This window comes from Schistocerca piceifrons, chromosome X (assembly GCF_021461385.2).
Source record: "Schistocerca piceifrons isolate TAMUIC-IGC-003096 chromosome X, iqSchPice1.1, whole genome shotgun sequence".
Taxonomy (NCBI): Eukaryota; Metazoa; Arthropoda; class Insecta; order Orthoptera; family Acrididae; genus Schistocerca; species Schistocerca piceifrons.
Genome location: NC_060149.1, coordinates 909,198,620 through 909,226,550, shown reverse-complemented (window position 1 = coordinate 909,226,550; position 27,931 = coordinate 909,198,620). Strand labels below are relative to the sequence as shown.

At 38.2% G+C, this 27,931-nt stretch overlaps 1 protein-coding gene across 1 annotated transcript in view; it reads right to left on the bottom strand.

The window, feature by feature from the left end:
* The window catches only part of LOC124721524 (muscle calcium channel subunit alpha-1-like), an 857,532-nt gene that overhangs the window by 289,947 nt on the left and 539,654 nt on the right, over positions 1-27,931 (bottom strand). Inside the window, exons 16-17 of the mRNA XM_047246542.1 lie at positions 27,710-27,801; positions 7,641-7,750 (exon numbers count right to left, since the gene is read on the bottom strand). Coding sequence (XP_047102498.1) covers positions 7,641-7,750; positions 27,710-27,801 — 202 coding nt within the window. The remainder of the gene's footprint in view (positions 1-7,640; positions 7,751-27,709; positions 27,802-27,931) is intronic.

Here is a 27,931-nt window from a genome sequence, read left to right as displayed (position 1 = left end):
AAATACCATCACGATCAGATGAGGCCCCATCAGTAAATAGCATGATTTGGAGAAAATCTGGTTGATCAATTGATCATTGGAGCAACTACTGACACAATGTGATCCTTGGTTCAAAGTGTCACACGTATTGCACGGAATTGTTGGGGGTGATGTGGGTGTAATTGTTGTTCGTCAAGTACTGGCCACATACTAGTGCATACAATGCCCATTTTTAGTACTTGTAGTGGGGACCACTGCAACACATTCCAGCACCACCTCTTCAAAATCAGGTGGGCGAGTGGTCCTCATGTTGCCAGGTACCTGTTTCTTATTTCCAATGAACCAGTCTCCTGCAGTCATCAATCAAGAGAAATAAACACTTGTCATGACGGATGATGCCTGTTTGTAAATTGTTCCCTGTATAGCCTCTCAGCTGAGAGAGCATTCAACATATTTCCCCATACACAAAGTTCATGTCAGTGATTTCTGCAAAGCTATACTGGTACTTCCCCATCATATTTTAGTGTACGTGTCTGAATAACATTGAGTAATGAATACATCTGTCATTGATTCGTAGCACATTCTGCCATGAGTCAATGTAAATACAATGCAATAGAGCCACCTTATGGACAAGTAAAGTAAACAAAACATGCGTCATTACTTCCTAGTAATCAAACTCATTGTCCTTATTTCCTTGCAGGAAATAAAGAATGTATATATAAATAAACAGCACAGTATGCATAAACTTGTATGCATGTTAGTTGTAAATAAGGTGAAAAATAGTAATGCTAGACAAAGCGGTACACAAGTTTACTTCCATATCTCCTTCCATAACCCCAGGTACTCTACCTCAAAATTGTTCAGTGAAGCATTCTCTATGTCCTGTTACATTTTTGCACTCTCTTTATGTATGTCTATGGATAAAACCATTTTGAAGACTGCTGTAAATTTATTTTAATTTTTAATCTCTATGCAAAGAATGTCCAATAATTATGATGACACAAACACACACTTTAAACACATTATTAAGTCTGTGATGGCAGTACAAGAGAACAGGACATGACGATGAAGGGTATTCTCCAAATTGTGGTTAATTACTAAAATAAAGCTGCATGCATTTTAGTTGCAGTAACATAAGAGTGAAGTCGCTCTGTATCCTGTTTTTGTTCGCTGGAGCACATATGTTTTCTGATAGTGGAGGTGGAATAAACAAGAATGCAACCATTTTGTTTGCACGGGATGAACTCTGTACATTTTTCATCCACGGCACGGACTAAAGCAAGGAACTCTTTCCATACATCACTCTTTCCCTCATGGAACATGTTGCAATTGTACACAATGCGGCACAATTTTGTTTTAGACCCTCCACAAATCCCACAAAACTCTCACTATTAGAGACCGTCTGAATCTGACAGTCAGTCATTTTCACCCTGTCAGTGCTGCTCAATAACAGAAAGATCATACACTAAACATCAGTATCAAGTCATGATTAGCCTTGACTTCCTACATGCTTCAGGCAGGGGGAATGATTCAACAAGTAAGAAGCAACTGCAGTGCTACCATTCCAGACTCATCAAACTTGCAGAATTGTAGTGAAAAGGAAGGTAATCAGTATAAGACCGACATAACAGTAATGTTTCTAATGTCTGCAAACCTCAACAATTAGGCTCATAATTGCCGTATTTCTGATCTCTAGAATACACAAATGAAGGTCACTGTTATGAAAATAAAAAGGTACAACAGATTTTGCCATAAAATTTCCATTTCGTCTTTAGAACTGAGCTCTATATGTTTTAATCTAACATGGCATACATGTTCTTTCAAACAAAGAGGACACATTAGTACATGTTTTATATTAGAACATGTACGCTGTTTACCCTATAATAGACAGATACTGAGGAGATATGTGGGGTCTAGGAGCACACGAGAAAAACAAAACAAAAACAGAGCCACAAAAGTGGGGCTGCAAAGAGGAAGACATAGGTGGGGCCGCAAAGAGGAAGACAAAGGCGGGCTGCAAAGAGGAAGATGGGGGGTGCAAAGAGGGTGAGGGGTGTGAAGAGGATGGGGGGTGGGGGGGGGGGGGGGCATGGGGGAACAAAAAGGAATGATGGTTGTCCACTAGAAGCATGGTGTGGGCACTGGAAACTGATCTTCTGAACTCTAGTCAAATTCACTTGTGGGACCGATGTGTGCCTGCAGAAAATTTTTGTAGTTTTACTGAATGTATTCCTGAAGTAGCGAGATACTTGGGGATACGGAGTGTACATACTGCAGGAATCTACCAGTGCCAGGTCTCTCTCCATACACTGCAAGGAATCAACAGATACAGCAACTTCCTAACACAGGTTATTTTTTTATTTATCATGTGCATCAAACAGATGTGATGTTCAGGTTTAGAGATGTAAATAATCAGATATTCTTACTGAGTGTGTATTTAGCAGATTTAAACTAAATGTTTAGCATGACATCTTCAGACAGTCCATAAGTAAAAATTATCAATATACCATTTAGCATGGCATTTCTGTGATTATACAAACATTCTTTCTAGAATAAGAAAACAATGGCAGCAGCAGAAGCAACAGCAGAAGTTGTAGTGGTAGAAGAAGAGGAAGACAAAGAAGGGGGAAAATCAACAGTAACTAATATATAAATTAAATAGTGAATATGAACAAAAATCAGAACAGGTGATATTAATTAAAGTATAGGTAAATTAAGACTTTGTGCACAAAGGACTATACATAAATTAAGAATATGTAGATATAAGACTACTAGCAAACCCAGCGATGCTTTGCTGATGCTAAATATGTATATCCAAATGTGATGCATGTGAACAGGTTTTCAACAATATTAAGGCCAAACACTGTGAATTACCAGACTTTGAACATGGAACAGTAGTTGGAGCTAGACGCATAGGATATTCCATTTCAGAAATTGTTTGGGAGTTCAGTGTTCTGAGATCCACAGTATCACGAGTGTGTTAAGAATGCCAAATTTCAGGCAATACCTCTCATCACAGACAATGAAGTGGCTGACGACCTTCACTTAACAACCAAGAGCAGCAGCACATGTGCAGAGTTTTCAGTGCTAACAGGCAATCAACACTGTGTTAAATAACTACAGAAATCCATGTGGAATGTACCACAAATGTATCTGTTACATGAGTGTGGTGAAATTTGGCATTAATGGGCAATGGTAGCACATGACCAATTTGAGTGCCTTTTCTAATAGCATTATATGGCCTGCAGCACCTCTCCTGGACTTGTGGCCGTATTGGTTGGATCCTAGATGACTGGAAAATGTGGCCTGGTAAGATGAGTCCTGATTTCAGTTGGTAAGATGGCTGATGGTAGGGTTTGAGTGTGGCACAGACCCCATGAAGCCATGCACCCAAGTTGTCAACAAGGCACTATGCAAGCTGTTTGTGGTTCCAAAATGGTGTGTGCTGTGTTTACATATAATAAACTGGGTCCTCTGGTCCTACCAAACAAATCACTAGTAATGTTTGGCTACTTGGAGACCATTTGCATCCATTCATGGATGCAATGTTCCCGAACAATGATGGAACTTTTATGGCTGACAATGCACCATGTCACTGGGCCACAATTGTTCATAATTGGTTTGAAGAGCATTCTGGACAATTTGAGACAACGATTTGGCCACCCAGGTTGAGAGATCAATTCATGCACAAAATTCTGCACCAACAACACTTTCACAATTATGGATGGCTACAGAGGCAGCATGGCTAAATATTACTGTAGTGGACTTCCAACGACTTGTTGAGTCCATGCCATGTTGACTTGCTGCACCATGCCAGACCAAATGAGGTCCGACATAATATTAGCAGGTATCCCATCACTTTTGTTATGTTAGTGTAGCAATATAGGTATAGATTAAGAAACTATGAAGTTATAATAAAGTGCATACCCAACTAGATCAGAATGTCACCATATTTAATAACAAAAAGAAACATGAATACACATTTTACCTCTCATAGTTGTAAAATTACAGTTTCACTTTCAGTACATAAAAACGGAGCTCCAAATGGCCTTCCTGCACATGAGCTGCATCTTTGTATAATGCTCCATTGTCATCATAATTGTATAGATGTGGTGAAGACTAATGCAAAATACCATTGGCAGCATTAAAACATGCACCAGTATACAAATGGCACTATACTGAATGTATGAGAGGGGGAAATGAATGAGACATCGTAATATGTTTATGGACCTGAAGTCAGTTTTTCAAACCAACTGAAGGATGTATAAGAGGCATAGCAGCACATTCATGGACATGGAGCCACCAGCAGTGTCCATGCATGTGCAGTGATAGTACAGAGAGATGGAAAGGCGTAATGTAAAGCTATTTTTCATCATATAAATTATTCCTAAGAAGAGCATTTCTTCATCTGTTCTAATACAAATGTTTTTAGAAGAAACAAAAGTTTAATTTTCTTCAAAATATTATTACATAAAATTAAAACTGAAAGTCTGAGAAGAGATGATTTTATTATGATTAACTCAGTCACTTGTGAAATATTTAAACACTCTATGTGCTGTCCTGAAGTCTGTAACTTGCAAGTACAGCAGTCCCGCTTATCCGAACTGCGGTAATCTGAACATTTGGTTAATCTGAACATCAGAAATGTTAGTCTAAGTATGGAAAACTGTGCGGTGAACTGTTGTACATAGACACTATTTTAATTTACACAGTTCAGCAAACATGTATTAGAAAAATTGGGATGAAAACATTAGGTTTAAGTAATGGATAAAAATCAAAGAAAAGCTGTCAAACTTACTAAAATACAGCGGACATTTTATCTCTCCTTTTTGGATGACAAAAACTCAATCATTGTTTTTTGGCGTAATGAAGACAGTCTGTTATATGACACATAGTTGCGCCATCACCTCATAAACATCAAATCAGCAGGTGTAGCAGTGGACTGTTGTTCCAAATAACATAGCATGAGGTGAAGGGCATCTGCTGCGTCATTGTGTGGCACCAGCTCTCCTTTGCCGCTTTTAGGCTCATTGTCACTTCCGTCATAGCAGTCCACTTCTTCCTGGTGTTGAGTCACAGCAGCAACTAATTCAGTTTCAGTAAGGTTCTCAACACATGCCCCATCTGCTGCCATCCACTCATCTACATCTTCTTCACTAGCTTCTTCACATACAGGGATTGTCTGTATCATTTGTAGTACATTTTCCTTTTCATTTTCAACTAGGTTGTCCTGAAATTCAAGAGATGTCCACAGTTTTCTCCATGATTTTCTCAGCGTATTTTCTGAAATATTCTGCCATACCTCAGTGGCCCAATAAACAACATCCTTCACATTGGTCTTTTTTATTTTGTCCAGTAAAGGAATGTTATCATCTTGGATCAGCATTCTTAAAAATGTTTTCTGTAAATCAGTTCTAATGTTTGCAATATGCCCTGGTCCACTGGCTGTAGAAGTGGTGTAATATTTGGCGGCAATAACTTTGCCACAATTTCACCATCACATAATTCCTCAGTGCTGGGTTGAGATGGTGCATTATAAAATGGTTCAAATTGCTCTGAGCACTATGGGACTTAACATCTGAGGTCATCAGTCCCCTAGAACTTAGAACTACTTAAACCTAACTAACCTAAGGACATCACACACATCCATGCCTGAGGCAAGATTTGAACCTAGGACCATAGCGGCCGCGCGGTTCCAGACTGAAGCACCTAGAACCGCTCGGCCTCACCGGCTGGCGGCATGTTATCAGTCAAAAGGATTGCATGGGGAGACAAATGAGTTTCCTTAGAAAACTGTCAAACAGAGGGAACAACCTGGATATGAAACCATTCTTTGAACAGCTTACCATCCCTCCTTGCTTTTTTCTGGTTGTGATAATAAACAGGCAGAGACTTCATGTTGCAGTTTTTAAAAGCTCTGGGCCTAACAAATTTGCCGATCAGAATTAAAGGCAGCTTGTGTTTACCAGCAGTGTTGTTGCATGCTAATAAAGTGACATGATCTTTGCACATTTTAAGGTCAGGAACATAGTCTTCTGCTTTTGATGCTAGGCTTTTTGTTGGCAATGCTCTAAAATTAACGCCAGTCTCGTCAGCGTTATAAATTTGTTGGGGAGAAAAGTTTCCCTCTCTTATCATTTTTTCAAACTCACCCAAGTATTCCTTTGTTGTATCACAGTCAGAAGAAAGCTTCTCTCCAGTAATTGTTAGCTGACGGACTCCTTCACTTTTTTTGAATCTATCCAACCATCCTGTACTCGCACTAAAAGACTCATCACCATTCATTAACTTGTTCAGGTAAACAGCTTTCTCCTGAACCATTGCTCCACTCAAAGGAGTGAGTTCCCCTTTCTCTTTCCTGCGTAAACCAAAGGAAAAGAGCTTCATCTACTTTATCGCACTTAGACTGTTTCAAAGGCTGCCAAATTTCGTGTGTTTTTCCTGAAGACATTGCACAGGACTGTTCACATTTCACTCGGTTCTTCTTCCAATGGCAAATGGTTGCTTTACCAACACCCAGTTCTGTTGCTTGTTTAGATACATTCTCATCATTGTCTATCCACTTCAAAGCATTCAGTTTTTCTTTGAGAGTTAAGATTGTATGTTTCCGTTTACTCATGATGAAAAAAAGTACACCACTACACCTGAACGAATACAATAAAACTGTTATGCATGCCAGCGATCGATAACTAACATAATCAAGCACTTTGCCAGCCACTGGCAGTGCACTGACCTCAGACACTACAAAGGTCTCAACAATGCACAACAACAAGGGAGAGTAAGCCATTGTTCCCCCACTTGTTCCCATTTGTTACCATGGTGTACCTACTTATCTGCTTGGTATACTTTATTCTAGAAACTTGTCACCATAATTCCAGCTAATCCAAACAAATCGGTACTCCAAACAAGGTCTGCTCCCAATTATTTCGGATTAACGGGACTCTACTGTACTTATTTCTCATTATGTCACATGCCACTCACAAATAATAAAGTAGTTACAACTATTTAACTTTTTCAAAAATAAATGTTTGCACTTTGTAGCCACAAAAATCATACTGCACATTGAGTATGGATAATCACCATTGGCTTATCCGAGATAATCAATAACCACCATGTTAATTAATTTTAAAGTTATTCTTTGTACATGAACATTTATGAAGTATCATATTAAGTGAACTATTATTTAAAGGTATAGTAAACAAAAATAGTTCACTTAAATCTCATTTCAGCAAATTTATTAAGTAATAACAAAACCATGGAACATGTACTACCCAAGCGGTTACTGTACCATGATCTTATTTAGATTAGGAAACATCTCAGTTTAAACTTGTGTGACAATAACTTCTCAAGTAGGCTTATGAGGCATTCACCTTTACACTACAATGAATGTCAAATGGATTACAATGGGACAATGAACAGACTCCCACGAACTTGAAAATTTTTAAGTTAAACTACTCTGTGACAATATGAAAATTAAAGTGAAACACACAACTAATTATTAATAAGTAGCAGACATACCAGACAAAACTGTCACAAATAGTTATTTCTGCATAAAAAGATTTCTGACCACAAAACACTGTTCAGCTGTATTCACAGACCTGAACTGCTACGTCTTGCAAAATACTCTACGCTATTCTCGCATAAGCATTAGATTATCTTACATTTCTGTACCATCTCTGTCTCTATCCTGATCCTCTTCACTTGTTCTGCTGTCTACATTTTCATCTCCTCGAGAAGGGGATCCACTGTGAGATTTCTGCTGTTTCTCAGCCTGAAATATATTGAAAATACCCACATTTGAAAATCACTAGATTCTCACAACACTGACAGTCATTATCTACTTTTATTTCCAAATAAATATACATTTGTGATAATTTCTTGCCAGAACACATTTTCAATGCACAGGAGCAATATGAACAACAAAAATGACAACTTTCTACAGCAGCAAAAGAAGTACCATCAATATATTTGATAAGAATGGGAAAATATGAGACAGAGAGCAGAGAGTTAAGGGATAATGATGATGGCACCTGGATTAATGGTTGACACATCATGCAGGATACAACAGGACATTTAAACAGTGGAAAAGATAAGCTACCGCTCTAACAACATTTCAAAATGATCTCCTGGTACTACACTATCTTAAAAATAACCACTCTATTTGCACGAAGATGTACAAATGAATTTATTGCCTACAATAAGCACAAATGCAAATTACTATTTAGACTCCATGATCTGTTTATCATAACACAAAGCAAAGTCTTCAAGGAACTGTAAAAATTCCAGGAATACATCAGTAAATAGAAAGAGCAGTTGCATCACACTTTTGTATGATACATCATTATTGCCAATTGCAAAACTGAAGCTTTCTCTACATGCTGCAGTGTGCATTAATACCATTAAAGGAAAACAATTATCTACATATTCTACAAATGGATTTTTATTTAACTCAGAAAATTACTGCATATAATATTTAAAGCAATTTTTAGTATCAAACTCAAGTAGACTTGGTTGTTATTTATTTTTAAATTTATGGAGAATTTGAATTCCCTAGTGTCTGTTATTGAGCATGTTGTTAATAACATGAATAAGAATGCAAAACTTGTCAGGAAATTTTTACTCATTTTTTTGATGCTAACAGGTAAACTATATTTATACTTCAGAAAGAGGAGTTCATCAGAACACTTAATATTTTAGTAGTCTTTTTCATTGTGCCTGTCTGCGACTCAATGCCTCCTCTATGTGGTGAGAAGCAATCTATCCTTTCCATAATTTTGTTATTCAGTTGTATTATATCATTGTATTACAGTATTGAGTTGTACATAAATGAAATTTTCACACAGATATATATCTAGCATGTGACAATTAACACCTATTTCAAGTGCTATGTTAATTCTTTAAAGGTGGGTATTATGGATTTTCTTGAACTTCGGACTTACATTCTTTTCAGTGAACTAATGGTAAGTCAGTTCAGCTATTATACTGCCTGCTTGCAGTTTGACCAAGTTAGATCCCTTTATCAGCACCAGTAAAAAATTACAGTATCTGAAAAGTCTTTCACTGATTTTGAGAGATCGTGTATATCAGTGCCAGACCACATGTGCCAGATTTGTGTGCTGATTTGAAATTCTAGAATTTCACAATTTTACTTTTTGAATCACTCTTACATTATCTTTCATTGATTGTATCAATACTCATTTGTGCCGTGATATATTGTGAAATTTTCAACATTTGCAAGTACCGCTATCAACTCATACCGTTATTGTCAATAGTAGGCTTAAACATTTCTGTGATTTATTAAACTTCTTGAGACCAGTAGGTGTATCCCTGTTCAAAACAACTGTTCTCTAATTCCATTGTATAATTATGAGAAAAATAGGTTATTTTTTAGAATTGTTGGATGCTTACAAAACTATATTTCTGAAAATTTGTAAGTTACATGAGTTGAGGCTAACTTATTTCATCACAAGTCAGCACTTATGATACACAATAACTGCCAATGAATACATCACCATGAATTTCAGTGTAGATAAGTGCAAATAAAAGTACATTTTTGAGAATTTTCAGAAGTTACCGTTGTCCTGTGCATAAACTAATTCACTGTATTAAATCAGTATTTGTGATTTAGTTACTGTAGCAGATATTGTAACTAACAAATTGCATTACTTTTAATTTTCCATTCCAAGAAGAGTATATATTACCTACATTTATTGTGAATTAGATCTATTTTCAAGTTTGTCAGACTATTATTAGCCTCAATTTTTTAAAGGAAAATAGCAATTTTACCACAGATTTTCTGTTGCCTTAACAGAAATCTTGTTTTGTGTATTTGCTTCAACTCTTATAGGGCATTAGTTAAAAAATTTAGTTCAACAGATTAAAAGATAATCAGCAGGCTAAAAGATAATCAGCAGGCTAAAAGATAATCAGCAGGCTAAAAGATAATCAGCAGGCTAAAAGATAATCAGCAGGCTAAAAGATAATCAGCAGGCTAAAAGATAATCAGCAGGCTAAAAGATAATCAGCAGGCTAAAAGATAATCAGCAGGCTAAAAGATAATCAGCAGGCTAAAAGATAATCAGCAGGCTAAAAGATAATCAGCAGGCTAAAAGATAATCAGCAGGCTAAAAGATAATCAGCAGGCTAAAAGATAATCAGCAGGCTAAAAGATAATCAGCAGGCTAAAAGATAATCAGCAGGCTTAGTTTAAAGTTAGTTGTTCATTGTCCTGTAAAACATTGCACCAACCAATATGCACCCTTATGGTGACTGCTGTTCTCAAACGCAAGATGAGTTAGTTGATGTTCATAAATAGCTGGAAATCACTTGACTATTGTCAAATGATTGTCAGCTACTGTGAGACAGTGGGTTGGAAGAGCTCACAACAGTCATGCACCTGTGGTACCAAAGGTACATACAGTACTAACATCTCCTGTGGGTCCTGTCTCCTCTGCAAATGTGGGATCTATCATTACTCATCGACTTGACTATGAGTGGCATGTCAATGGTAGATCTAGGCATCCTGTACATGTTAGTCAGGGATCAGGGAGGACTCAGTATGTTATACCAACACCCCTACAAGTTCAAGACACTGTCTTCACTGAAACTGAGCCTATGGGAATCACTCTGGCTGTTTTGGGGAAACTATCTTTGTCCCTTATTAAACTTATTGTGCATGCCTGGAGGCCTCATTCAACATGATGAAGAGGCTATTCCAGCAGCTATTGATGGAACAGAATGTGGTGCATGTTGGAGCAAACGGTGCCTGTTGTCTGGGCTCTGAGGACATACTTCAATCATTCCACATTGAGAAGACCAGCCTTGCTCAAAGTTCCAGTGACACAATTTGCAGCATTGTCACCAGAACTGATCAAGGTCCTCTGATTCTGAGTCAAGTGCAAAATGCTGAACCAAAGACTTTAGAGGTCTTGTGACAAGCTAGGCTGTGACTTCCTGGACTTGCACCATAGGGTTGAGAACTGTAGAGTCACCCTAAGTGGGTCACATGTGTGCTACAGATTAGAGGCTGCTACCCAGGTAGCTCACTGTTCATGGGGTGAACACAAGATCTTTTTAAGATTAAGCAACTATCCATCCAGTCCAGATAATGACAGCTGTACAAGACCAAGAAGTATAACTATAAAATCAAAAATAATGTCCCCTACAGGTGAGAATATTAAAATCCTAGTACTTAACTGCTGAAACATTCACAACAAAGTTCAAGAGTTTGAAGTGCTCCAGAAATGCAGTGAATCTCACATACTGCTAGGTACAGAAAGCTGGTTGAAACCTGAAATTGATAGCAGTGAAATTTTGGGGGAAAATTTAAGGGTTTATCAAAAGGACAGGCTAATGGAAATGGAGATGGTGTCTTTGTTGCAGTAGACAAGAAACTTGAATCCACCAAGAGAGAAATTGAAGCTGCATGCGAGACTGACTGGGTAAGACTCAGTATGAGGGTGGGCATAAAAAGGTAATTGGATCCTTCTATTCCCAGCTAGACTCACCTCCTGATATAGCAGAAAATTTTAGTGAAAACCTCAGGCTACTTGTACATAAATTCCCCAATCATATTATAATCACTGGTGGAGGTTTTAATCATCTGACAGTGAATTGGGAAAATTACAGTTTTGTTAGTGGTGGGCATGATAAGACATTATTGAATAACTTCTCTGAAAACAATTTTGAACAGAAAGCCTGGAACCCCACTCATGACAGAAATACATTGAATCTAAAGGCAACAAATGAACCTGACCTATTTGAGAATGCCCACACCAAAACTGGTATCAGTGACCATGACACAGTTTTGCCAACAATGATTACCAAAGTATAAAGGACAACTAAAGCAAGTAGAAAGATATATGTGTTCAGCACACTGGATAAAAAAAGCAGTAATATTGTATCTCAGTGAGAAATTTGACACTTACAGCAATGAACAGAAGCGTGTATGAGGGTTGGAACTTAAATAGTGGCAACTATTTATTCAAAACCGATAAAAAAGAGTTACTTGCTTGCAGCTGTTACTGTCCTTCAAAGTAGTCACTAGCATTGAGTAGAACCTGTTGCCAGCGATGTGGAAAGTGTAGTATACCATTAGCAGAGCCTGTTCTGTTGATGGTACGAAAGGAGCGGTCTACTGCCTGTTGAATCTCTGGAACAGTTGTGAAGTGAACGCCATGAAGTGGTTCCTTCATCTTCGAAATCAAGTAAAAGTCACAATGACTTAGGGGGTTGGGGGTTATTTTCGGAAGGAGACCAGACAGCGAGGTCATCGGTCTCATCGGATTAGGGAAGGATGGGGAAGGAAGTCGGCCATGCCCTTTCAAAGGAACCATCCCGACATTTGCCTGTAGTGATTTAGGGAAATAACGGAAAACCTAAATCAGGATGGCCGGACGCGGGATTGAACCATCGTCCTCCCGAATGCGAGTCCAGTGTCTAACCACTGCGCCACCTTGCTCAGTCACAATGACTTAAGTCTGGGGAGTATGGTGGATGGAACAGTACTTCCCAGCCCCATCAACCAAACAGAGCAGCCATAGCTTGCGTTGTATGCGCCCGCGCATTGTTGTGCAAAATAATGGATGGGTTGTGCAGAAAGTGTCGCCACTTCTTTTGCAAAGCAGGTCACAGATGATGCTCCAAAAACAAACAGTAATACTGTGCTTTGACGGTCTGCCATGGAGGAACATAATGCATTAGAATAACACCATCACAGTCATACACGAGAGTCACCATAACTTTAGACCGCTCCATTCGCACCATCAACAGAACAGGCTCTGCTAACTGTATACTACACCTTCCACATCACTGGCAATGGGTTCTACACAATGCTGGTGACTACCTTGAAGGACAGTAACAGGTGTAAACATGTAACTCTTTTGTATCAGTTCTGAATAAATAGTTGCCACTATTTAAGTTCCAACCCTCATAGACAAACTATCGCTCAAGTTTAAAAGAATAGTTGACCATCACTTGATAGATACATAGACAGCAGAACAGTTCATAATGGAAGAGCTTTCCTTGGTGTACAGTCACTATGAAGAAACAGAGACTACTGCATAATAGGTGCAAAACAAAGCACAGGGCTCCAGATACCAATATGCCATATGAAACATGTTTGGCTGTCAAAAGAGCAGTGCATGAAGCCTTTAGTGACTACCATAGCAGAACACTGTCAAATGATCTTTCACAAAACCCAAAGAAATTCTGGTCATATGTAAAGGTTGTTACTGGCACCAAGATTAGTGTCCAGTCACAAATGAGACAGGAATTTAAACCGAGGGTAGCAAATCAAAGGCTGAAATGCTTAACTCCATTTTCAAATGTTCCTTTACAAAGGAAAAGTCAGGAGACTTGCCCATATTTAATCCTCGTACCACTGAAAAGATGAGTGAAAAAAGCGTTTGTGTCAGTTGTGTTGAGAAACAGCTAAAATCAAACTGAGCAAAGCTCCAAGGCCTGACAGAATCCCTCTCAGATTCGACACTGAATTTGTGGCTGAGTTAGCTCCTCTTCTAACTGTAATCTATTGCAGATCCCTCAAACAAAAAACCATGCCCAGTATTTGGAAGAAGCACATGTCACATACATTTACAAGATGGGTAGTCAAAATGTTCCATAAAACTACTGTCAAATATCCCTAACTTGCTGTAGAATCTTAGAACATATTCTCAGTTTGCACATAATGAGGTATCTCAAACAGAATGACTTCCTCCATGCCAATCAGCATGGATTTCAGAAACAATGATCATGTGAAACCCAACTTGCACTTTCCTCAAATGACATACTGAATGCTTTGGATCAAGGCAGGCAGGTAGATGCAATACTTCTTGATCCCCAAAAAGCATTTGATTCAGTACCACATCTACATTTATTGTCAGGAGTATGATCATAAATACAAAATCAAATAGGGGTAATGCAGGAGTAGGTTTAATAATGAATAAAAAAATAGGAGTGCGGGTTAGCTACTACAGACAGCATAGTGAACACATTATTGTAGCCAAGATAGACACAAAGCCCATGCCTACTACAGTAGTACAAGTTTATATGCCAACTAGCTCTGCAGATGATGAAGAAATAGATAAAATGTATGATGAGATAAAAGAAATTATTCAGGTAGTGAAGGGAGACGAAAATTTAATAGTCATGGGTGACTGGAATTCGTCAGTAGGAAAAGGGAGAGAAGGAAACATAGTAGGTGAATATGGATTGGGGGGAAGAAATGAAAGAGGAAGCCGTCTGGCAGAATTTTGCACAGAGCATAACTTAATCATAGCTAACACTTGGTTCAAGAATCATAAAAGAAGGTTGTACACATGGAAGAATCCCGGAGATACTAAAAGGTATCAGATTATATAATGGTAAGACAGAGATTTAGGAACCAGGTTTTAAATTGTAAGACATTTCCAGGGGCCGATGTGGACTCTGACCACAATCTATTGGTTATGAACTGCAGATTAAAATTGAAGAAACTGCAAAAAGGTGGGAATCTAAGGAGATGGGACCTGGATAAACTGAAAGAACCAGAGGTTGTAGAGAGTTTCAGGGAGAGCATAAGGGAACAATTGACAGGAATGGGGGAAAGAAATACAGTAGAAGAAGAATGGGTAGCTCTGAGAGATGAAGTAGTGAAGGCAGCAGACGATCAAGTAGGTAAAAAGGCGAGGGCTAATATAAATCCTTGGGTAACAGAAGAAATATTGAATTTAATTGATGAAAGGAGAAAATATAAAAATGCAGTAAATGAAGCAGGCAAAAAGGAATACAAACGTCTCAAAAATGAGATCGACAGGAAGTGCAAAATGGCTAAGCAGGGATGGCTAGAGGACAAATGTAAGGATGTAGAGGCTTGTCTCACTAGGGGTAAGATAGATACTGCCTACAGAAAAATTAAAGAGACCTTTGGAGAGAAGAGAACCACTTGTATGAATATCAAGAGCTCAGATGGCAACCCAGTTCAAAGCAAAGAAGGGAAGGCAGAAAGGTGGAAGGAGTATATAGAGGGTTTATACAAGGGCGATGTACTTGAGGACAATATTATGGAAATGGAAGAGGATGTAGATGAAGATGAAATGGGAGATAAGATACTGCGTGAAGAGTTTGACAGAGCACTGAAAGACCTGAGTCGAAACAAGGTCCCAGGAGTAGGCAACATTCCATTAGAACTACTGATGGCCTTGGGAGAGCCAGTCATGACAAAACTCTACCATCTGGTGAGCAAGATGTATGAGACAGGCGAAATACCCTCAGACTTCAAGAAGAATATAATAATTCCAATCCCAAAGAAAGCAGGTGTTGACAGATGTGAAAATTACCAAACTATCAGCTTAATAAGTCACAGCTGCAAAATACTAACGCGAATTCTTTACAGACGAATGGAAAAACTGGTAGAAGCAGACCTCGGGGAAGATCAGTTTGGATTCCGTAGAAATGTTGGAACACGTGAGGCAATACTAACCTTATGATTAAGAAAAGGCAAACCTATGTTTCTAGCATTTGTAGACTTAGAGAAAGCTTTTGACAATGTTACTGGAATACTCTCTTTCAAATTCTGAAGGTGGCAGGGGTAAAATACAGGGAGCGGAAGGCTATTTACAATTTGTACAGAAATCAGATGGCAGATATAAGAGTCGAGGGGCATGAAAGGGAAGCAGTGGTTGGGAAAGGAGTGAGACAGGGTTGTAGCCTCTCCCCGATGTTATTCAATCTGTATATTGAGCAAGCAGTAAAGGAAACAAAAGAAAAATTCAGAGTAGGTATTAAAATTCATGGAGAAGAAGTAAAAACTTTGAGGTTCGCCGGTGACATTGTAATTCTGTCAGAGACAGCAAAGGACTTGGAAGAGCAGTTGAACGGAATGGACAGTGTCTTGAAAGGAGGATATAAGATGAACATCAACAAAAGCAAAATGAGGATAATGGAATGTAGTCAAATTAAATCGGGTGATGCTGAGGGAATTAGATTAGAAAATGAGACACTTAAAGTAGTAAAGGAGTTTTGCTATTTGGGGAGTAAAATAACTGATGATGGTCGAAGTAGAGTGGATATAAAATGTAGAATGGCAATGGCAAGGAAATCGTTTCTGAAGAAGAGAAATTTGTTAACATCGAGTATAGATTTAAGTGTCAGGAAGTCGTTTCTGAAAGTATTTGTATGGAGTGTAGCCATGTATGGAAGTGAAACATGGACGATAACTAGTTTGGACAAGAAGAGAATAGAAGCTTTCGAAATGCGGTGCTACAGAAGAATGCTGAAGATAAGGTGGGTAGATCACGTAACTAATGAAGAGGTATTGAATAGGATTGGGGAGAAGAGAAGTTTGTGGCACAACTTGACTAGAAGAAGGGATCGGTTGGTAGGACATGTTTTGAGGCATCAAGGGATCACAAATTTAGCATTGGAGGGCAGCATGGAGGGTAAAAATCGTAGAGGGAGACCAAGAGATGAATACACTAAGCAGATTCTGAAGGATGTAGGTTGCAGTAGGTACTGGGAGATGAAGAAGCTTGCACAGGATAGAGTAGCATGGAGAGCTGCATCAAACCAGTCTCAGGACTGAAGACCACAACAACAAACAATGATCATATGGGGTATCAAGTGAAATTTTTGACTGGATTGAGGATTCTTTGGTACAGAGGATGAAATATATCTTAGTTGGAGAGTCATTGTCAGATGGAGAAGTAACTTCAGATGGGTCGCAGGACAGTGCATTAAGGCTCTTGCTGTTTACATTTTATATAATGACCTTGCAGACAATATTTATAGTAATCTCAGAATTTTTGCAGTTATCTATAGTGCAGCATCATCTGAAAGAAGTTGCATAAGTATTCAGTTAGATCTTGATAAGATTTCGAAGTGGTGCAAAGATTGGCAACTTGCTTAAAATGGTCAAAAATGTAAAACTGTATGCTTCTCAAAAAAAAAAAAAAAAAAAAAAAAAAAAAAAAAAAAAAAAAAAAAAAAAAAAAAAAAAAAAAAAAAAAAAAAATTTTCACCATTTTACCCTATGAATCTGCCAACTTCTACAAATACCTGGGTGTAACACTTTGTAGCGATATTAAGTGGAATGTTGGCACAGGCTCAGTCATGGATAAAGTAGGTGGCAGGCTTCGATTTATTGATAGAATACTGGGATCAGTATACAAAGGAGATTGCTTGCAGATCACTCATGCGACCTATTCTGGAATATTGCTTAAGTGTGTGGGTCCTGTATCACAGAGGACTGACAGGGGATATTGAATGTACACACAGAAGGGCAGCACAAATGATCACAAGTTTGTTTGACCTGTGGGAGAGTGTCACAGAGTTGCTGAAGAAAATGAATTGGCAGACTCTTGAAGACAGTTGTAAACTATCCCGAGAAAGCCTACTTAAAAAGTTTCAAGAACCAGCTGTACATGATGACTCTAAGAATGCATTTCAACTACATACTTACTGCTCACAAAGGGATTAGATTTATTACAGCATACAGAGAGGTATTTAAACAATCATTCTTCCAACATTCCATAAGTGAATGAAATGGAAAGAAACCCTAATAATTGGTACAATGGGACATACCCTTTGCCATGCATTTCATGCTGTGCTGCAGAGTATAGACATAGATGTAGCTGTAGATGTCAGTGAAAAAGTGTGAAAGCCAAGAACAGAACTTAGAGAAATGCCAAATTCAATGAACCACTATTCTAAACTTTCTTTCATTCCAGTAAATTCTATTCATATAATTGTCTGTTTTATGTTATGGAGGTATTACTGCAGCTGTACTAATAACACTAACGTTAAATCTCACTTTTACTGCTTAGTTCTCACAAATTTCAGTAGCACAGTCAAAAACACCTTTTCTGTAGCAAACCCTTTATGAGGACTAAACTGGGAGGCCAGTGACAAGTAGCATCTGCAATGCACCTTCATTCTTCCACATGCAGCACACTCACTGGAGCGATCAGTGTGACCAAAATGGATGAAAAATTAATAATGATAATGATTGCTTCACTCCTCACCTCAACTATGTCATCCTTTACTGGAAATGTGTTAACTCACATTACACTGCATTGAATCCAGCAAGCAATATGCCCTGCATGCATTAAAAACAATACACATACAGGAATAATTTTCTCTTTCTGGCCAGATTTTTGCGTGAATCTCAATCTACCTCAACAACCATTTGTGGTGTTATGGATCCCATCTTAGAAATGAGATGATAAATAGTAGAAAAGATTTGATTAATGAACTGTATTCTATCTGGTAACACATGTTGATGCTTTGGTATATGCACCTGCTGATAATGTCATGGCAATAAAGGGTGCAGAACCAACGATGCCGGCAGCCAGCAAACTGGTCACAACAGCTGCTGACAGAGCATGTCTGAAAGAGCCTCTGATGACCAAGGAGAGAAAATAACGTGGCCACCAACTCAGTTCACATGTGTGTTTGCTAGTTTAGGAGCCAGACCTGCTAATATTCTGTGACACAAGGACAGTTGGTTGTTTAGGGATCTCTCTCTCTCTCTCTCTCTCTCTCTCTCTCTCTCTCTCTCTCTCTCTCTCTCTCTGTCTGTCTGTTTGCTCTCTTGACATATTATGTATGCTGTTAACATTCCTGGCTTTTGCAAAGTTTTAATTGGTTTAGTTCTTCAGGTGTTTGACAAGTTGGTACAGCCCAGGCAGGGTGTTGTGTATTCTACCTGTCTGTGAGTTTATGCATGCTAAACCTGTACACAGGGAACGAGTTGTACAGGTGGTGATGAGTCTGACTCACATGTGCATTAGTCTTGTAGCATCATCATGGAGGACCAAATTATGTAATTATAGCAGCAGCAGCAGCTGCATATATAACAGCAGCAGCAAACAGCCACCCCCCTCCCCCCCCCCCCCTCCTCCTACAGCTTTAGGGTTTTCTGGCATAGACAGAGAGGTTGGACATCTACCTGAAATGTTTCTTGCTCTACTGCAGTGTAAGAAAAGTTAGTGACCATGTAGACATGAGTACACACTCCTCCTTTCTCCATGTTTCTTTCTTACATTTTGGTGCAAAAGCTTTGTCCACATATGGATCTCACTTTGTTGAAATCTGATAAGTTGTGTACATTGTCAACTGCACGTTCTGAGCATAAATTGCATGCCGCAGCAGTGTGCCTTAAGTTAAATCAGCAACAAAAGCAGGTTAACAAGTCATATGTGGAATGGATAGTTGAGTCACATGAGTGATTGCAAGTTAGACTGTAGCCAGTGTGACGTATCTTACGTGGATTCCATTATTTGCGATGTAATTATTCAATTAACCCCAGACGAGTTGTTTCAAGTGAAGGCTTTAGAGTTATCTGACCCATCTCTAGCTGACATGGCACAGTTAGCACAGTCACATGGGTTGTTTGCAATGGCCCAGGAAGCCTTTGTCGATGAGTGCCACATAGCAGAAGTGCATTGCAGTTCTTCCCATAGTATGTCATCAGACAACACAGCAGGGTTGCATTTACTAAGGACACATGTGTCCAGGTCAAACTTGGTTGTCAAAAAGTGGTCTCATCATGGCTCTGTTGAGCAACTTAATAAGGTAGATACTAAGAATAAGCTTTCCCGCTTTTGGACTAGCCTTCACACAATTAGGCAGTGGTGGTCAAATTTCTGGTCCAGTATGACACACAGCAGTCATCTTTCCCCTGCATTGGGATGCTCCTTAGATTAGAAGGTTTTTGCTGACTGTGATGCAAATTTCCACATTTAAATAACATTTGTTTCAAATGCAACCAAAGGGCCACACCACTGGTGTGTCTGCTATGCAGCATATGGTTTGCAATATGATAAGTAGTCTATTAAGGCACTTCCCATGCCAAGCTCACAATGTGACAAATGGCTCAGAAGCTTGCACTGGATCATCTATTTTTGGACACTTAGTTGAATTTCAGCTTGATAATGGAGCTGCGACCTTGTTGATCAATTTGGCTACGTATCATGAAGTGAGTAGCCCACTGTCACAAATAGTTAACAAGGCAGTGGTTCCCACTCTTGCCAGTTACTTAGTGACACAATACAAGAATTTGGAGCACCAAGTAACATTATTAATGGTTGATTCCCCAGCAGTGTCAAATATTTTTGGGTTGGACCCTTTTACAACATTTGATTTCAAAATTGATGATCATTTTGATTAGGTGTCACCAGCCACTCCTTTTCACGACCTAGACTCCCTTTTGCAGTCCCATAAACAGTTCTTTGAGCCAATAAAGCAACGGATTTTTTGGGCCACATTCAGCTGAAGCTGTCTGCAACACATAAGTTTTGTCATGCTTGCCCTTTGCCATTTGATATGAGAGATGTAATTGTAGCTGAATTAGACAGACTACAGGAATTAGAGATCATTCCACATGCTGCACTGAGTTAGTAGGCAACACTGTTAGTTATGGTTAAAAAACACAATGGGACAATTCAGTTGCATGGCAATTTTAAAGCTACAGTTAATGCCTAGAGTGAGGTGAAAGTTTATCCAATCCTTCACCCCACGGAGCTCTTGGCAAGGTTGGCCGGTTGACACTATTTTTCAAAGATTGCTTTGAGAGACACTTATCTGCAGTTTCTCCTCAGTGCTGAGTTGCATCAGTTGCTCAGTATTATTATACCATTTGAGCTCTAGAAGTTAACCAGATCGCCTTTTGCTGTTGCGTCAGCCCCAGGAATTTTTCAGTTTTACAGAGCAGAAAGTCCACCATATCCTAAAGTGTGCAACTTATATGGATGATTTAATGGTGACCAGCATCACCAAGGCAGTTTTACAGGCAGTGGAGGACAGTAGTCTGCATTGTAAGTAAGAACAGTGTACATTTTTAGCACCCAGTATCAAGTATTTAGGACACAACCTAAATAAGGGGGGCAATAAACCACACAATGACCATGTCACAGAAATTGACAAGTTTCCCATCCCTCTGAACTTGAAGGAGGTGCAGTTGTCCCTTGGCAGTGTGAACTACTATAATAAATTCATACCAAATGCACTGGAGGTCTCGCCCCCTCTAAATCAACTTGATAAGAAAGTTGTGAAATTCGTTTTATGAGGCACTTGTCAGCAAGCTTTTTTGTGGCTAAAACATCACTTATGCTCTTCTCCTTGTCTTGCTACCTTTGATCCAAAGAAAAGCTTAATATTGGCCACTGATGCATTGTGGTATGGGACTGGTACCATACATCTCCACAAAAATCCAGACATATTAGAACAACTTACTGTTTTTGGTCTAAGACACTCTCAAAATAGTTACTCCCAAATAGAGCAAGAGGTGCTGGCAATCATCTATGGTGTTAAAAAAGCTTCACATTTTCCTGTGTGGTCCCAAATTTCACTTGGCCACAGACAATAAACCATTGGTGGTGGTGTTTAATCCTATGGCCAGACTCCCTGATGAGACACCTAACAGACTACAGCATTGGATATTATTTCTCAGAAATTATTTTTATGATATCCATTTTTGGCCCACTGCACAGCATGCTAATGTTGATGTGTTGTCCAGGTTGCCTATGGGTCTCAATATGGAGTTTGATAGGAAAGAAACAGTTTGTTTAGCAATTGATGATCCTTTACAAACAACACTGCAAGAATTTCCCATTACCATCAAAGAAGACGCATTGGCCACAAGTCACAACCCGGTGTTGTGCAGTGTTGATGCAGTGGTTCAAACAGGATGGTCCATGCACCTTCCTAAGGATGCCCATCCCAATTTTTGTCCTCATAAGAGTGGCTCACTGTAAGTCAGGGAATGCTCTTGCTTGAAATGTAGGATAACAAGTACTGCATTGTATTCCCACCTTAACTCTGTCTACACATACTCCAGTTGCTGCATTCTTCTCATTGCAGGGGGAGGGGGGGTGGGGGGTGTCTTGCATGAGCCAGGCCTGTCCCTAGAACCAAGTGGCCCCTCATTGTGGCCTCAACTGACTCAGCTATGGGATAGGATACATGTGCATTTTGCAGGTCCCTTTCTTGGGGAAATGTGGTCAACATTGGTGGACACCATGTTCAACTTCTACTATACAGCAATGATGTCCATCACAAGAGCAAGATCCACAGTCAGGGGGCTCTCAACCATATCTGCAATAAAGCATCAGAATTTCATGTGTTATGTTGCCACAATGGTATCCAGTAGCTGATGATCTCTTGTTTCCATCCAACTTAGATGTAGAGCAGATGGTCAGGGCATTTAAAACCCATAAGAGTAAGGAGGAGAGAGAGGGGGGGGGGGGCAAAAAAAAAAAAAAAAAAAAAAAAAAAAAAAAAAAAAAAAAAAAAAATTATATATATATATATATATTTTATGGGTGTTGTTGATAATTCTGGTGGCTTGTGTACAGTTTTGACTGGTTCCATTCTTTGAACTTTTGAACACTTACTACTGAAAACTTGCTATGGCCTGCTTAGAGTGTAGTGTATTCCCCCATTTGTGAATTTTATTCTTTTAAACCCATACAACATTAATGAGTTGTAAAAGATGCACCCTTGTGTCCATTGTTTCACATGGCTATACAAATAGATCCTATCAGCCTACCCATGAAATGAATATTCTGCCACTGTTAAATGGAACAGTGAAGTGGTAACTATTACTATACGTATGAAATATTCGAGACAGTCTAACTTCAAATGCACACAAGTGTCAAACATAAATATTTCTAGCAAATGCATCAGGAAATTTATGAAATTATCTAACAAAATTATTTATTTATTGGTGACAAATTCCAGTTGTTGGATTTTACATCAAAACATGTTGAATATAAACTTTCATTAATAGCTCAAGAATGAAAAATACTTGACAAACGTATATACAGAATTTGTCCTACATCTAAACATACATCTACATGAGAGCTCTGCAATTCACAATTGAGTGCCATGTAGTGAGTTTACTGAACCAAGTGCCTTGTAGTGAGTTCACAGAACTGCTTTCAGACTATTTCTCAACTGTACACCTCACTGAATAGTGTATAGGAAAAATGAATACCCAAGTTTTTCCATGCGAGCTTTGATTTCTTTTATTTTATTATGATGGTCATTTCTCACTATGTAGGGGGCAGTCAACATAATATTATCATATTTAGAGGAGAAAGTTAGTAATAGAAATTTCATGAAAGATCTCTCCACAACAAAACATGCTTTAGTCTTAATTAAACCCATCCAAACTCTTATGACAATCAATTAAAGATGTTTTACTTTATTTTGTTTGTTTCTCTGATATTCATAAACACAATGTTATAATTTCACATTCATGTTTGGCACACTTTCCCGATGCTTAATCTGTGCTGTCATATGGGACTTATACAGTAGTCTCAGTGGTACAAGACCAATTTTTTGTAATGTATGTGTGTGCATTATGTATCACATTTTTGTACCAGTTTACGAAATAAAACATTGTCATTATCTGACAGTGACAACCAGTGCTGTTTTACTGTGACTCCTTTATCAGTTTATGGGCCCAGCAATCACCAAGTGAGGAGTGACATAAATAAAATAATATACCAGGTACTGTACCAAAAATGCATGTGAGAAGGACATTTTGAGGTTATTCTGCCAAGTACAAATGAAAATATAACCTTAAAATAATTGAAAGCCACATTACAAGAATTAAAAAGCTCTAATGCATTGACAGCTGGCTGGCCTACAAGTTTGAAGTGTCAGGGGAGCTTGGGATATTGTCACAGATCAGACACTTAAAACACTGTGTAAAGGGGACGTGAACACTGCAGCAATACAGACATATGAAAAAGATCTTACAGTGTGGGAAAAAACAGCCAATGCAGATCAAAAAATTATCATCAGAACAGAACTTCAGTTCAGGAGAAGACCCTCTATATATTATTCAACTACTCTGAGTTTACAAACAGAAAAACAATGTACGCATACATTGATTGAAGCAGGAATGATACAACTTCAGAAAGTATATTTCAAGCAATATGGCTACATATATTTCACAATTAGAAGACATGGTACATCACTAGAGGAATGAAAGTGAAAGTATTTCAAATTCTATGGTAATTACAAAACTGTTAATGATGTTATCAATGAGTAATACCATTTTCTGAAGCTGTGGGAAATAATCATTTTCTGAGTGTGTGGGAATTGACAGATCCTGATCAACAAACACTAGCACATTTGACCTCAAGATAGTTGAGGGAAGAAAAATGCCCAAGTCTCCAGAATTATATGGAGGGGGAGGTTTTCCTTGCAGGTCACAAACAGAGAAACAAACACTTTAAGAATAACAAAAGAGTGTTGAAACTCTACATCAAAGGATCAAGATCAGAAATTGAGAGAGGGTGCCATGATAACAATTTTTTTTCTTCAGTAACAGACAAGCATACAGATGAAAATGTGTGGTTTTTAGATTCAGGTGCTACTGATCACATATGTAACAAAACTGAACGTTTACAGATGTGTGGTTCATCTGAGAGTAATGCCCAGTCTGTATTGGGGATGGTCTCTTCACTCTTCACAAGGAAAAGGTGACAAACATTTTAGCCTATGATGGAGAAAGATGGAATGAGAAACATCTATAAAATGTTTTGTGTGTGCCATGTATTCAGTTCAGTTTATTCTCACTTGGAGCAGCTCTAGACAAGGTAATAAAATTTAAACCTGACAAGAAAACATGCAGAATCTTTGAGAGAGAAAACATTATTGCAGTAGGATTTCATGAAGAAAAGTTGTATAACATGAAGTTTAAGATTTCATTGAGTGAAAATGACATTTTTGGGCAAACTTGGGTACTAAGGTAGACCTTAAAATTTAGCCCAAAAGACTTGCATATCAAAACTTTCTCCATGCAGCAAAGTCTTTGAAGGACAGACAAATTCTATTTGAGGAAGAAAATAAAAGCTTTTTTAAGGAAGAACTGTCTGTTGAAGAAGAGTAAAACATCATTAAGGGTGAACTGCCTACTCCAGAGGAAGCGTATCAAGCAGAAGAAGGGGAAATTAAATCATCTGAAGAAGAACCATACTCTGAAATCAACTGTGCTAAACATAAAGTCAATGGAAATTGCACAGAATCAGTGAATCAAATAAGAATCAGCCTATAAGACATGGCAAAAATCAAAAAGCTTATTAGATATGCCAACCTTAATGTAAAATCTGCATATGTGCCCAGTTTTATGAACACATCTCCTAGCAAGATGCTATACAATGTCACAGCTCAGAAAATTCCAAACAGGCCATGCAAGAAGAAATGCATGCACTTAATCTTAATTACACTTGAACCATCACTGAACCACCAGAAAACCAAGACATTCTCAACAACAGGTGGGTACTCAAAGTGAAGAGGAAAACAGAGGGAAATGCGCATTGATTTAAGGGCTGACTTGTTGCAAGAGGATTTCAACAAAGGCATTGCATGGACTCTACTGAAACCTAAGAATAATATTATTTACTGCAGCATCCAAAGAGATGGGCCTGAGTCAGTCTGATGTTAACACTAAATTTGTAATAATAATAATAATAATAATAATAATAATAATTTTATTGTCATTCGGCCATTACAGCAATAGACAACGTCATATACATACTAAAATACAATTAATAGTTTTAAAGAAACAACAGGTTTCTTGTTAACATTACAGTATTATATTACAGTTGATAAATTCTCTTATGTCACAGAATGGGTGGAGGACTAGCCAGTCATGAATTGTTTGTTTGAATAATTGTTCAGGTAATTCTTGAACAGATTGAGGAAGATTATTAAATAATTTGTACCCCATGATTTCGTAGCTGTTGAGTGACTTTGACAACCTGTGGTAAGGAATATAGAGGCACCTATTCCTTCTTGTATTGTGGCTGTGTACATTTTCTCTGGTTTTTGTTTCTGGAAATTTCTTCTTCGTATAAATTAGAACATAGTATATGTACAAGTTTATAACAGTCATGATTTTCTGTTCACAGAACAATGGTTTACAGTGTGCCTTATATGCAGAACCAGTAATTATCCTAATAGCTTTTTTTTGCAGTATTAATATGTCATGTACACAGCTAGAGTGAAACCCATACCAAGATACATATGCAACAACCAGAGGGCTTTGAGGATGGCACCAAAAGAGTATGCAAACTGAAGAAAAATATCTATAGACTGAAACAAGCATCTTTACTATGGAATCAACAATTCAACAGCATGTGAAACAAATCCATCCTGACAGCAACCGATGCAGATCCCTGTGTTTCTGTAAATGAGAGGAGTGGACTCTTCACCATCCTAGCTATTCTCATCAATGATGGTCTGGTTGTACCAGAGTATACAGAAGTCATCAATCTGTTGCTGAATGATTTGCAGTAGGAAATTGATGTAACTACTAAAATGTAGATAATTATCTCAATTTGCAAATAGAGCAGTTTCAACATGGTTCTGTCTTCTTAAAATAAGAGGCATATGAGGGGGATGTGCTGGAATGGTACAACATGGAGAATGACAATGCTGTGGCAATACACACTGATCGTGGTCACATGTAATCTGAGCTGGGACTCAGTTAAAAAATTATCAGTGCTCTATTCTGTCAAGCTGTTGGAAGCTTGCACTATCTATCAGGGGCAACCAGAACTGACATCAATTTTGCAGTGGAAAATACTAGTCAGCAACTCAAAAAACCTGGAGAGACACACTGGAAAGGAGTGAAGAGAATTTTCAAGTACCTAAAGTGAATAGTCTCTTACAGCTTACATCATTAAGGAGTGGGGATAGTTGTTTGTCTGTTTTTAGCAACTCAAGATATGCATGGGATGTTCTTACTCCAAAATTAACTATAGCTTGGTCTAGCAACCAGAGCTTGGAACTTGCAGAGGCACAAGGTGGTGGCCTTCTTAACAACAGATGCATTTCAAATACTCCCTGTATATAGATTTATTACTGATGCTCATAAGACACTGCTAACTAGACTCTCAAGCTATTTCACTGTAATTCTAGCAACTAACACGTCATATAAAGTTTTGAATATTGGGTTAAGTTTTATATCATTATCAAATATCATTAACTGTGCTTCAGTTATTAGCAACAGTAGCGCATCCATGACCTATCGGCAAGCTATCTGTGATCACGTAAGGGTGTTATAATAATATTTCAGCTTCCCAAGCCATGAAACTTCAGAGAATATGATAATTAAGAAACACTTACACTGTTTCACAAGACTTTCCACTCCATTGTATGATTTGATCTTTCATCCATTAAAATAAATAGCATCAAATTTTGGGGTCATGGGCATTTGTACCGTTGCAAAGCAAAGGTATTTTTATACCATACCTGGGTCTTGATTATTATTTAGTGCCTCTTTCCAGTAGATATTTCACTGCACAAACATTGATTCACCTTAGCTAATTTTTATTATGTGGTTTCTGGTTGTTCTCATGAGGATCATTCAGAATTAGCTGCCATCTCTGCCAGCTTCCAGTACCTTAATTTTTCTTTGTTTTATTATCTATCATGAAAGGATTACTTATTATGTGGTGATATAAGCATTTGTTCTTTCAGTTCATGTTAGCACTGTTTCTGAAGTTGTTATGCTATTGTCCATATGTATTAAAACCAGTTCATCTTTAGATTGTTAGTTTTAAGAAATTGCTGCAGTTAAGAACTATTGATGTGATATGAACATCATGTTACATTAACAGTCAGTATGAAAGAGACTGGTCCCCCCCCCCCCCCCCCAACACACACACACACACACACACACACACACACACACACACACACACACACACACACACAAAAAAAAAACCTTACTTACTTCTTCTTCTGCTTCCTTTTCTATGGCTGTCAGCGATTCTGCATCTGCCAGGTTGTCAACAGCGATAGCCAAGAATACATTTAACAAAATATCTTGTTATTTGTATTAAGGAAGACTCATGTAATAACACACCAATCCTGAAGAGCCATATGTAAGAAACAGACATCAAATAGAATGCCAATCAACAAAATCTTTGTAATTCTCTCAAGAAACATGCTCATG